Below are 12,337 nucleotides of genomic sequence, written 5' to 3'. Positions count from 1 at the left end.
GGTTGCCTAAGTAGTGCATCAATATAATGCAAGAGGGGTACTAAGTAATGCTTTTATACTGAATTTTCTAGCCTTAGCCTTTAATTTCTAGAGCATGCAGGGCCAACGTACAAAAAACTGGGTAACATATGAAATCTAATCTTTCAAAGCGGTGGAACTATATTCATTCAATAATTTGGAACTAAATACTCCCAATTATATTGTCAATGCATTTGTGAAGCCCTTGACAGACGAATTCAGATGGATTACATTTATGCTGATTCTGTACTTCACCTCATATCATTACACTTTGAATCTTACCTCAAAGGAGGAAAAAACTATGTCTTTCTTTCCTTAAAGTGATATGTTCTGGAGTACCACAAAGATCCATCCTTGGTCCTCTTCTTTTCAACCTATTTATTTATGACGTGTTGTCTAAGTTAAATTGTCCTGCACTGGCCTATGCTGATGATGTCATAATATACAATAGTATCAAGGATTCCTGTGGCACTGATTTGTGTCTGGTACTGAATATAGATAAATGTTATTACATCGGCTTCTCTAAAAATACTCATTCTGATACAAGGAACTGTACTTGTAGAGTGTTAGGTCACTCTATATGTCTGGATCATACCCAAAGAAAAACACATCTGGAACAAACGACATGGTACCTATCCAAAAAGGGGAATACATCTAATAAAATTTGCTGACTTTATCAGTTATTATATCGACATTAGATGATTAGTATAAGATACACGTTGCCTTATCTATGTTTGTATTAACTCTAAGTGGCACGCTGGGTCTAATAAATCCTAATTAATTATGTTTGGTAATAATAAAATATATTAGATATAACTTAGATTAAATTCATTTTATTTGTAATATTAATACGATAAAAAAGTTTTCCATTATTTTTTAATTTGTTGAGCACATTAAGTGGAAACGACAGGCGATTATCCATATCAATTTTATGTATTGCAAACTCATTGAAGCTGGAACAAATCCCAGCCACACTCGTCTGTATGTCGTTCCCATTGAATGTGAACTCATAATTGTACGTTTTGTCTGAGGCAGATGTCAAAACATACACTCCTACATACAGCACATCCACATCTCCACAGAACGTCAACAAGAACAACGCCTCGTCGAATTTGATGATATCTCTCCAGCAACGCTCTGGAATTAAAATGGGCACCCAGTAACTCCTTGTTAAGTCATCCAACAAGCGATGGTTGTCCCTCGCATGTTGTTCCAGTTGCAAGAGCGAACCATGCCACGTGCACTCATACATAAGAGCAATAGGACAAGAAAACTGCTTCCTTACGCATTCAACCTCGTGCATATTTATCGCCGAACCCAAACTCTCAAATATACATCCCGACTCCGCATACTTACATGGGAAGTACAACAGTCGCTCCAGACGCAAATTACGAGCTCCCTGCTTGCAACCTCTGCACATGGGACATCGGTCGATCTTGTTGAAACATGAGCAGCAATATAAGTGGCCATTAGGACACATGTTCATTGGGGGCTGCATGTAGTTGAAGCAGATGGAGCATTCGAATTCGCAGATCAGATCGTAATTAATTTGGGACATGGTGATTAGTTATATCTTATATGTTTCCTTTGACTGATCGTTTGGGTCGCAGATACTGTTTCCCTTTAATATATACAAATTTGTCAACGTTTACCTATTTATCTCATTTAATTCTGGATTTTGTTAACCCTTCGGTAATAATTCTATTTATTGTGACCTGTTTCATGGCTTCATACAATGAATCTCATCAAATATTTACTACCTATCGTTAAAACTAAAATACTACCAAAAGTAGCTTCTGAACTAAGGGAGATTTTAGGAAATACTGACAAAAAGATTATGTTCCTTTACTAAAGCCATTTGATTTGATTACAACTATTATATTGTCTGGGAAGAAATATGTTATGTTGTCATCAATCATACCGCTTGTGCACAATCCTTAAACGTGTTAAAGACATTAGTAACAAATTAAGAAGTGACTTTCTCACAATTATTTGGAGGGCATTAAACTGTTAACTAAGACTAGACAGCATTTGTGTCTCAAGACAATGTAGAAAACGCTGAGAAGTGTCTAACAAAATAGGAGAGTCTGTTTGCTGGAGGTCCATGTTGAGAAGAAGTTGAAGCTGAGGGATTACCTTGATAATAAATAACCTAACTCCAATTTAGTCACTGATTCCCTACAGAGAAGACCATTTCGATGGTTAAGCAATACCTTGCATTGCCGAATGTACCAGGGTCCTTGAATCCAATTAATTTCTCGTTAATAAATAAAAATGTAGGTATATTTTCCAAAACAGGAACGATATCAAATTCCAGAAGGAACAGATTGCCCTACAAATTTAGGTCAGATAATTTTTTTTAATACAAATTTGTAGTATACATAGAACATAATAAATTTTATTCATTAGTAACTCTTACTTGATAACAACTTACTTTAAATCTTTGTAATAATAAATAATTTTTTCATATCCCTTTATTTTTATTATTTTATATTTATTTTATTTATTATGTTTCATTAAATATGAGTTAATATGTTAAAAACAATTAGGTAAAAATCAACAATTTTAAACCTTATTCTAATGATATTTCTAAGTAAAATAAGAAATTTTACCAGAAGTATAAAACATTGTTTTATTAAAATATTTTCTTAATTAATTAGTAATAGTAATTTTTTTACTGTTTAGATCATTGTTTAACTATTAGTGATAGTTCCTGGTGTAAGGTCCTTTAATGTTGCTTTTTTATACTAATTTGTTTCTTGATAATTTTATTTTTTATTAAAATTGTAACTAAAATTCCTGTTGGTGGGTATTTAGATATGTGGGATCAAAGACATATCAACATTTATTATCAATTGTCTTTAACGAAATATAATTTTTTTAAGAAATTTTATTAAATATCAATAAATGCTTATAACTATTTTATGCTAGGTTAATAATAATATTTTACATTTTGATCTGTTAACAGCTGTAACACAATCTCCTTAAATAAACTTAGTCGGCAATAAAGCCGTGTGTTTGTATAAGGGAAAGGGCATACAAATACATACCGGAAATCGATTTATGCTAGTGTCTAGACCAGCTTTATCACATTTGAAAGAGCATTGTGAATTATCAGCATTGATATTTAACTTTCTCAAGTTATTTAAATAACAGACATCTGAACTACAGGATTAATACATCTCAAAGCTATCTATATAAATAAAAGTGAGATATGGCAAGGTTACGAATATTATATATTCGTATTAAGTAAATTAATTAAATAATTAAGTTACTTTTAAAATCTATAGAACAACCATGTAATGGGATACTTCTGACTGTAACCAAAAACAAAGTATATTAACGACAATCCTCTAAAGTTACTGTATTTACATATTCTTTTAATTTTAAGGAAATCCAGATTAATTAATATTTTTTTAGGTACTTCAAATAATTCTTTTTATTATTTACAAGACAAATTAAATAAGTTTTCACACTTAAACGAAGTATAATTAAATCATTCCTTGTTGCCACTCATTCAAATATAAAGAATGAAGCATTTTTAACTTCAGTATAATCGAAAGAATACATTAAGATTAATATTATAAACATCCTATTAGCTAATTAGCTAAACTTGTTTTATATGTTATAATTGTGTAGTTTATTAAGTATGTTATATAAGTAAAGCTCCAATCAACAGATTTAACAAAATTTGATTTGTTTATAAAATATATTGTATTTTGAACATAATTTAACTTAGGAACTAAAATTGTAATGTAAAATAATGTATCACTATGTTATTAATAATAATTTTATAATCCATTCAGTTTCAAATCTGTGAGAAATTGAAATAATTAGATGTAATATTATTAAACAAACATTTCACACATTTATTGTTAGGTTTTTTTTTTGTAGTGGAAAATAATTACAAACAAAGTATAATTAAATCATTACTTGTTGCCACTCGATCAAATATAAAGAATGAAGCATTTTTAACTTCAATATAACCAAAAGAATACATTAAAATTAATATTATAAACATCCCATTAGCTAATTAGCTAAACTTATTTTATATAATTGTGCAGTTTATTAAGTATGTTATAATATATAAGTAAAGCTCCAATCAACAGATTTAACAAAACTTGATTGATTATAAAATATATTGTATTTTGAACATAATTTAACTTAGAAACTAAAATTCTAATGTAAAACATTATATCACTATATTATTAATAATAATTTTATAATCCTTTCAGTTTCAAATCTATGAGAAATTTTTCTTACTTATATTTAAGAGATGTGCTTTACCTTAAATATAAATGAAATCACATTAAACTTTGATAATTTAAATTAATATATGGCACACAATTAATTGTGTGATTGAATGTTATTAGAACTACATACAGATGAACTACTAAGAATTCACTAGACCTACAACATTAATTAAATATTTTTTAATAAATAAATACAATGTGTAGTGTATTTTTCTTAAGTTAGTGTATTAAAAAATAAACAAAAAATAGGTTTTCTATGAAAAATAAATAAGGTTGGCGACAATGCCAAACGAAATTCGCCATTCAACAATTTGCGCGCCATTTCTCAGTAAAGGTTATCATTTTTTAGTTTTGTTTTATAAAATAGTATTAATAAACGGTAAATAAAATTAGTGCTACACTTATTGGAGTAAATTGTCGAGCAGATGTAATGAATGATCTAAAAAATCTAATGAAACACTCATGGGTAAGTTTCAATAAATTAGGCGAAGAATTAATAAATAATTTGAATGTTTTAGGCCCTAAATCATTAGGTTTGAATAGTTTTGCCATAGGGTCTGTTGGTATTAATTGGGTTGGATGCAGCAGCTCTTTATACTGGTATTGGTATAAATAATGTCAATGTTGTTAAGATGATGAAATTATATTTGTAGGTTTTCTTTGAAGGAGTAGTACAATTTGTTCTTTGGTTTCAACTGTTAAACTGATAAACCATCGACAAGAGTAATAAAATCTGGGTATGAAAATTTATATTTATTATATTTCTTGTTTAAAAATTTTCCCATTGTAATAATATCTGTTTTTGTTCTATTTGTTTAAATGTCAAGTTTTCTCTTTAATTTTGAATCTTTCATGTCTTTCATAGCATATTTTTGTTAAATTTGTGTTGAATTTCTATCATATAATCTTTTTAACCATTTTATTATTATTATTATTGTTTATTTAGAAACAATACGATTGTTTTTCTCATGCATAGATTTCTGGAGACATAGATGAGAGCAGTGTTTTCAGACATCTAATAGTTTTTACCAATTTATTTATGATATTGTGCCATAATTTTTGTTCACTAATTTTAAATTATTATGTGAGAATTGTTGTTTAGAATTAAGTTGTTTCTTATGTCATTTTCTGTTAATTATTGAAGTATTTATTTAAATACTTATTTATATTGTTCATGAGAGAATGTTTAATGGAAACTGAAATTACTGTTTGGTGAAGATTTAGATGTGCAATGCTAGAAGGATCAAAGTAATCAATATTAAAAGTGAATCTATAAATCCAAAAATTCGAAACTAGATTAACTAAAATAATTTCTCACATTTTAATCTCTTATCATCTGTATCATAATGTCTCTTACGTAAATTGAGAGAGGTATATATCCATTGTTTATGAATATATATTTACACATGTAAGATAATTTTTTATAAAATTATATGTTATATAAATAATTCTACAATTTTTGAGTAAAAACTTCATTATTCATTATTCACCTAAATATTTTTAGATGCCTTTCTACATATTTATTTATAAAAATTTAAGTAGAGACAAAAGATCATAAAATTAAGTTTAATAATTTAATTAATTTTATTTTTATACCATTTCTTGTGAAATCTATAAACTAATCTCAATTTTTTATTAAAATGTTTTATTTACAGAATTAATATATATATATATATATATATATATATATATATATATATATATATATATATATATATATATATATATATTTTATATATAAATAATTCTACAATTTTGCAGCAAAGACTTCATATTTCATTAAAGTATTTACCTCAATATTTTTATAAACACTTTTTTAAATACTTTTTTTATATTTATAAAAATTTAAATAAACTTAATTAAAATAAATTTAATATTTTAAATAATTTTTTATCTTATTAGAAAATTTTTGTCTAATTTTAATATTTTTTATTAAAATATTTTATTTATAGATTTAAGATAATTTACAATATTACACAATTATATAAATAATTCTACAAGTTTGGAATTGACTGAATTGTTTTAGTAGAATAAAGCAGATTTTCCCATTTTATTCTTTAAATATTTTAAATACGACATACAGAATCAATAATATTTTATTTACTACTCTATGCAGAAGCATACACATTTTTTTATAAATATATTTTTTGTTGCTGAAATAGAAATATTAAGCCATGCATTACCTAGAGTTTGTTACTATTATTATTTTATACATAATAGACAAACTGTTGTTAAAAATAGTGAAATGCTTAATTGTTACAGTATTGTTACAATTGTAAACTATTGAAGTATTAACATTTATTTTTGTTTATACAGAATGATGACGATATTTAAAATGGAAGATCTAAGACTCAATTTTAATGAAGAGTGGACAGTCTGTAAAGAAGTAAGGAAACAACACATAATATATATAACATAACATAAAAGAATGAAAGAAGAAAGAAGAAATTCAAAACAATCGTATCTCGATATGGATATAAATCATTAACAGAACTAAGGAAGGTAAGAATATACAAAATGTTTAATTCATAAAAACTCTTATTTATGTGAAAATTAGTAATTAAATATTTTTTTGGATATTTCTGACCAGAACTATATCTTCATCGCCAAAATTTGTCAAAAGTCCTTTTTACTCATTGAAAGATATTATTTGGAATGAGATAATTGATGAATTTTGAAATAATATAAGGATCAAAAAAGAAATTATAAATGAATTGGTTTCTAATATGTTAAATTATATTTATAAACACTTAATTATACTATTATGATAATACACGATTTCTTTGTATATACGACATTTTTTTAATTAATTTATTTAACTTTGTCGTCTTTGAAAGGATGTATAACTAAATAATATTGATTATAACTATCTATGTGATAAAATTTAGTTTGTATTTTGATTTTTACTGGACTAACTGGCCTAATCTAATTTATGTTTTAGGTACTTCGAAATTATATTCAATAAAGGCGTCCAGATTTGCCAATTCAAATGTGAGATCTGTTGAAGTAGTTACAACAAAACAGATGCTTTATTTTAATTCTTTTGGACATTTCTAAACCATATGTAGACCGAATATCTTGTACCCAAAGATAAATTTTCCTCTCACTTTCTTACCAACATCTTTGGGCATTGTTTATTTATATGTATAGAAGTTTCTATACATATTCTATTCTATATAAAATTTTAGGTGTTTTTTTGGTAAAATCGATTGAATTGATCAAAAGACAAGGAGATAAAATACTAAGAAGACATCACATCACAGCCTTCTACACTCAGACAACTGAAATTGCGAATTTTGCTTATTAAATTTGTGTACATCGAATTACAATTGATAATTGTCTTATTAAGGTTTATAACCTACTGCATTTAAAAAATTAGTGTTGATAAATTTGACAATTTCTTTGAGGTTGTTGAAAGAATGTTCTTTTTCTATATTTTTTATTGGTTCTTTTGCAACTTGGACGTTTGTCTTAAAATGTTCATTTAATGTTAAACCTGCAGACTGATGTTGATTCATTAATTTGAGTTGGCCAATGGTTGTTTTTTCATTTCGTTGGATATTTCTGAGGTTCACTTTTATAATTAGATTACTTTTTGTGGATTGGTTGAAACATCACATTTACCTAATTCAACAAATATACTTGGGATGGTAAACTGTTGAGTTTGTCCGTTTGTCAAAATTCGGCATAAATGACTGAATATTTTTTTCTTATTTAGTTTTCTTGTGAATAATTGCACAATTTTCAAAGTTTTTTGAAGATTCCATTTTAATCCTATTCCGTAAGTTTTCCGTTATCAGAGATTTGAATTGATATATTTTCTTTAATTTTAGAAAAATTATAAATTTGTCAAGAAAATCAAAACTCACAGGATTTATTATTGTAATTTTGGATATAGAACATATTCAAAAACATAATTTCACGTATTAACCATAATAAAACATATATAAAAATATATTCTCTTTATCAAAATTAACTTTTGGATGGGAAAAATGTTGATAACATGTTTGACTTGCAGTGGAATACCTATCATAAACCTGAACGTTGAGTTTAGAGCATAATAGGATGTTGGAGTCTTTTATATTCTGTGGTAGTGTTCTGGTTTTATTCACCAACAAATCCTCTTCGTATGTTAGATGACTGGTGCAGCCACTGTTCACCACAAACTTACTGTCAAGTTGTCCAGTTTTAAAACATTCCTTTTCTACTTCGAGTAAATACACAGATTTCTTGTTTTGTGGTTTCTTCTTTTTTTTCCCGTAGCAGCTGTCTTCAGGATAATTTTTATTTCCACTGTGACCACATTCGCTGAACGTTTTTCCAAACCAATAATATTTTTCCTGGTGGTTATTCTTGTTGGATTCTTGACCCTTGTTTTGGTTTTCTCTTTTTATTATTGAACAGTCTTTTATAAAGTGCCCTGGCTTGTTGCATTTGTGACATTTTCCACCACTTTTACCTCTTTCTTGAAGGATGTTTTTCAATTATATAAAAAATAAAATATAAAATGTAAAATATAAAATATAAAATGTAAAATATAAAATATAAAATATAAAATATAAAATATAAAATATAAAATATAAAATATAAAATATAAAATATAAAATATAAAATATAAAATATAAAATATAAAATATAAAATATAAAATATAAAATATAAAATATAAAATATAAAATATAAAATATAAAATATAAAATATAAAATATAAAATATAAAATATAAAATATAAAATATAAAATATAAAATATAAAATATAAAATATAAAATATAAAATATAAAATATAAAATATAAAATATAAAATATAAAATATAAAATATAAATATAAAATATAAAATTTTCCCTGATATAATTTAAAATGCTCATAAACATTGAGATTTTTATTTGTTTCTCCATATAAATTCGTGGAGGTGTGATGGGAATAGATCTTCTGAGGTACCAAATTGGCAGCGGAGTTTTCTTTTCGTCCTCATCCACATATTTTCTATGTTTTGAGTGTGAATCAGTTGATTCTCGGAGTCACAAAGTTATTTTTGTATATAATCACTTCGTGGTGATAAATTCCTCCGCCAATTCGGTCGATATTTCATATGCCCTCCATCTATAGCCATTTTAAACTTATAAACAAAAAAAGGACTAGGATAAACAGATAAGGTTTCTGCAGTTCTGTCAGGAGCTTCCACCAAGAAGTAATGTCCATCATCAACGATGATATTTTCGATGAAAACATTTAGATTTATCGACTTCATCTATTTTGGACTCTTGAGCGTCTTCATTCCTGATGTTATCTGAATCATTTGAAAAAATCAGAAAATGAGCCACATATAATGGTCAAATGATTATTTTCCCTTTGGATATAAACACACCGTTCATTTTCTGACTTTTTAAACTTAAGATCTAAGAGGACCTCGTCAGGTTTTTTGTTCCATGCTCTGGATGATTGCTTTAAGCCATATACAGCTCTATTCAACTTACATACTTTATTCTCAGAGCCTGGGACAAGAAGTCTTTTTGAAAGACTCGTTACAACAGTTTACGCCATTGATCTTGGGGTTCTCTGCGTAGGAGAGGAAAAAAACAGTTTTAATGATTTGAAGCTTGACTGAGTGCTCCGTTTTACTGTTTCTGCATAGTAGTGGGTATAGTTTCGTTATAGCTGCTTTTCTTAACCTGATTTGTGTTCTGTTTATTTGATGAAGACAAAATACAAATTGTCGGTTTGAAGGATAAATCAACACTGAGTACAATATTCGTACCACGTTATATAGAGACCAATAAATACAAAAGACAAGATAAATTATGAATTATTTTTATTGAATTGAAGAGTTCATATAAGGACTGATAAAAAAATGAAACAAAAACTAAACTAAACGACTGTTTTCCAACAAAAACAAGAAAACTTTTGTAAAATTATTTATTTTTCAACACTCATCCTCGCTGTCAGACATGAGTCGCCTAACTCGTCTTCTCTTAATGGGCAAAATGTCTTCCTCACTTGGTTCTTCTTCTTCAGTTGGAGGATCTGAAGAACTGTTGTTTGTCACATAGATGACGGAATCAGTATTGTTGTATAAAACACGAGTATCCAACATCTCTAGATATTCGTACAACTTCAGGCGGGCCTGAACACCAGATATTGTTGCTGTTTCACTACATCGTTTACGCAATCCGCGGACCAGCCGGAGGCTTCCTGTTTAATTTTGATGAATTTATTCATCATTTTTGTGAATAAACCCAGCTGACCCGCCGCATGGTTGTATTGACGCGTTTCGTATGTCCACACTTCAAACACTTCCACAATCCTGTAGCCTTTTTCCAATGCTTTAAGAACTTCTGCAATTACCCATGTCCCAGTGAACAACCGTTCTTCCTCCGAATGGCAACACTCACGTTGTTGTGAACTTTCGCCACAGCTGTTGCAAAGGGCGAACATTAACTTTCCCTTCATCCTGACAGGGAGAACGGGGTGGTACAACTGCGTGGGTGGTAAAATTTTACATTTCACCATGTCATCTACGGTGGATAAATTAATGTCCTGGGCTGCAGATCCTACATGAATTGTGGGGTGTCCTAGAGGAAATCGGCCGTACTTGCACACGAAAGGGTACAACGAGCATACATCGATGTATTTGATGCGCTCACCCTCATTACATTTGTAGTATGTAACAGTGTTTCCGGTTCGTCCTCCATAAAAACCGTCACGAGGATTCAATGGTGATGTTTTCAACACGGGATGGTTTTCGACAAAATCACGCACTTCACAACTCTGTTTTAATAATGTGCGGAAACTACATTCCCACATTTCGATGACTTCAAATCCTAAGTTGCGAAGTCGAGCCGTTTTAATGGTGGTGGCCTCGTAACGATTTCGCATGGTATCCGTTTTACCTCCTCCAATCGATGTGTCTCGGTGAAATTTGAAACAGCTGGTGTATCCGTGGAAGTAACAACCGTGAAACTCGAATACCTGCCGCTGCTCCTCATTAAATCCGTCAACTTTGAGTCCTCCTTCTACTACGTGTTCTCGACCTGTACCGACGTGGCGTATGGTGATTCCTCGTACGTTCTCCTCCCACAATAACCATTGTAAAGCGATAACCGATTGATTATCAGCCAATCGGTAACCACCACGGGGAATAACGGCGATTGTATCAGCTTCCAGATAATTTCGAGCAAACACCTTATTACACACTGATGCTATTGTTGTTGCTTCGGTGAATGGACAAACCTTACACTCGTTAAGAAGCATCGACCTAAATGAAAGACAGGCTCTCATTAGTATTTCCACGTCCGACTTGTAATATGCGACGATTTCCTCCTGGAAATTAAAAACATCATTCTGATGCTCTTGATGCCAGTTTAAAAACGTACGTCGGTCCTCGAGCTTCATTTGATTCGGACCGTAAAATTCAGCAGATGGTAAAGGACCCACGTATTGCTAATTTTCCAGGGTATTAAACAAGTGTGGAAAATACCCCTTCTTAAAGTTTCCAGCAAGACCGAAAGCTTTAGGTAGCTTTGCCAGAGCCATTGGAAAATAAATCAGCGAGTCCAAAAATCGCACATTTCTCACCTCAGCCAAAATAATTTTTGTCCCCCGCATAATTAAGTTTGGCTTGATGTCTGTTTTGGTGAGAATATAGTTCAGGATGAACTGATGGTCGAATGCTTGCCCGTTATGCGCAATCACAGTCACTCTTTTGAAAATTTTCCTTTGATTCTGCACAAAGTTCATAAAATTTTCAATAGGGTTGTTGATAATTACGTGGGTCCTTAGGCCGCATTTTTCACAAAATTCCACTGCCGTATCTAAACAGTTGGAACAACACACTTTAAATACACACATAGTGGTTTCATGCACTGCACTGCCGTCGGTCTGAATGGTGTCCTATCGTGTTTCCAAATCGTAAAATATGAATAATAAATTAGTAAGGCAGGGTTCCTTTGTGTTTGGTTGAATATAACACTGTTGATTTATCTGATGGTCTTTTTTACAGATCTTACAAAAAATTTCACCACATTCATGCTTACGTTTTCCATCGACAATTTTAAAGCACCTTTGACACA

General features: G+C 29.4%; 2 protein-coding genes and 1 long non-coding RNA gene across 4 annotated transcripts; 1 reads left to right on the top strand and 2 right to left on the bottom strand.

The window, feature by feature from the left end:
* Positions 1–135: 135 nt before the first annotated feature.
* LOC126265566 (E3 ubiquitin-protein ligase SIAH1A-like) lies at positions 136–1,576 on the bottom strand. The gene is made up of 2 exons (XM_049967406.1): positions 1,080–1,576; positions 136–181 (listed from the first exon to the last, which is right to left on the bottom strand). Exons 1-2 carry the CDS (start codon positions 1,574–1,576, stop codon positions 136–138), a joined length of 543 nt encoding a protein of 180 aa, XP_049823363.1.
* Positions 1,577–4,516: 2,940 nt separating this feature from the next.
* Positions 4,517–7,649, top strand: LOC109608206 (uncharacterized). Of its 2 annotated transcripts, none has more exons than XR_002192275.2 (5): positions 4,517–4,737; positions 4,790–4,871; positions 4,938–5,008; positions 6,588–6,773; positions 7,213–7,649. It is a non-coding gene; the product is annotated as an uncharacterized LOC109608206 (long non-coding RNA). The 2 variants fall into 2 exon arrangements; XR_007548218.1 differs by having other exon boundaries at positions 4,925–5,008.
* A 2,733-nt stretch (positions 7,650–10,382) lies between these two features.
* Positions 10,383–11,660, bottom strand: LOC109607458 (uncharacterized). The gene has a single exon (XM_049967404.1). The coding sequence runs from the start codon at positions 11,658–11,660 to the stop codon at positions 10,383–10,385; it is 1,278 nt and encodes a 425-aa protein (XP_049823361.1).
* Positions 11,661–12,337: the final 677 nt, after the last annotated feature.

This window comes from Aethina tumida, chromosome 5 (genome assembly GCF_024364675.1).
Source record: "Aethina tumida isolate Nest 87 chromosome 5, icAetTumi1.1, whole genome shotgun sequence".
In the NCBI taxonomy this organism is placed as follows: domain Eukaryota; kingdom Metazoa; phylum Arthropoda; class Insecta; order Coleoptera; family Nitidulidae; genus Aethina; species Aethina tumida.
This window is presented reverse-complemented; position numbering and strand designations above follow the sequence as displayed.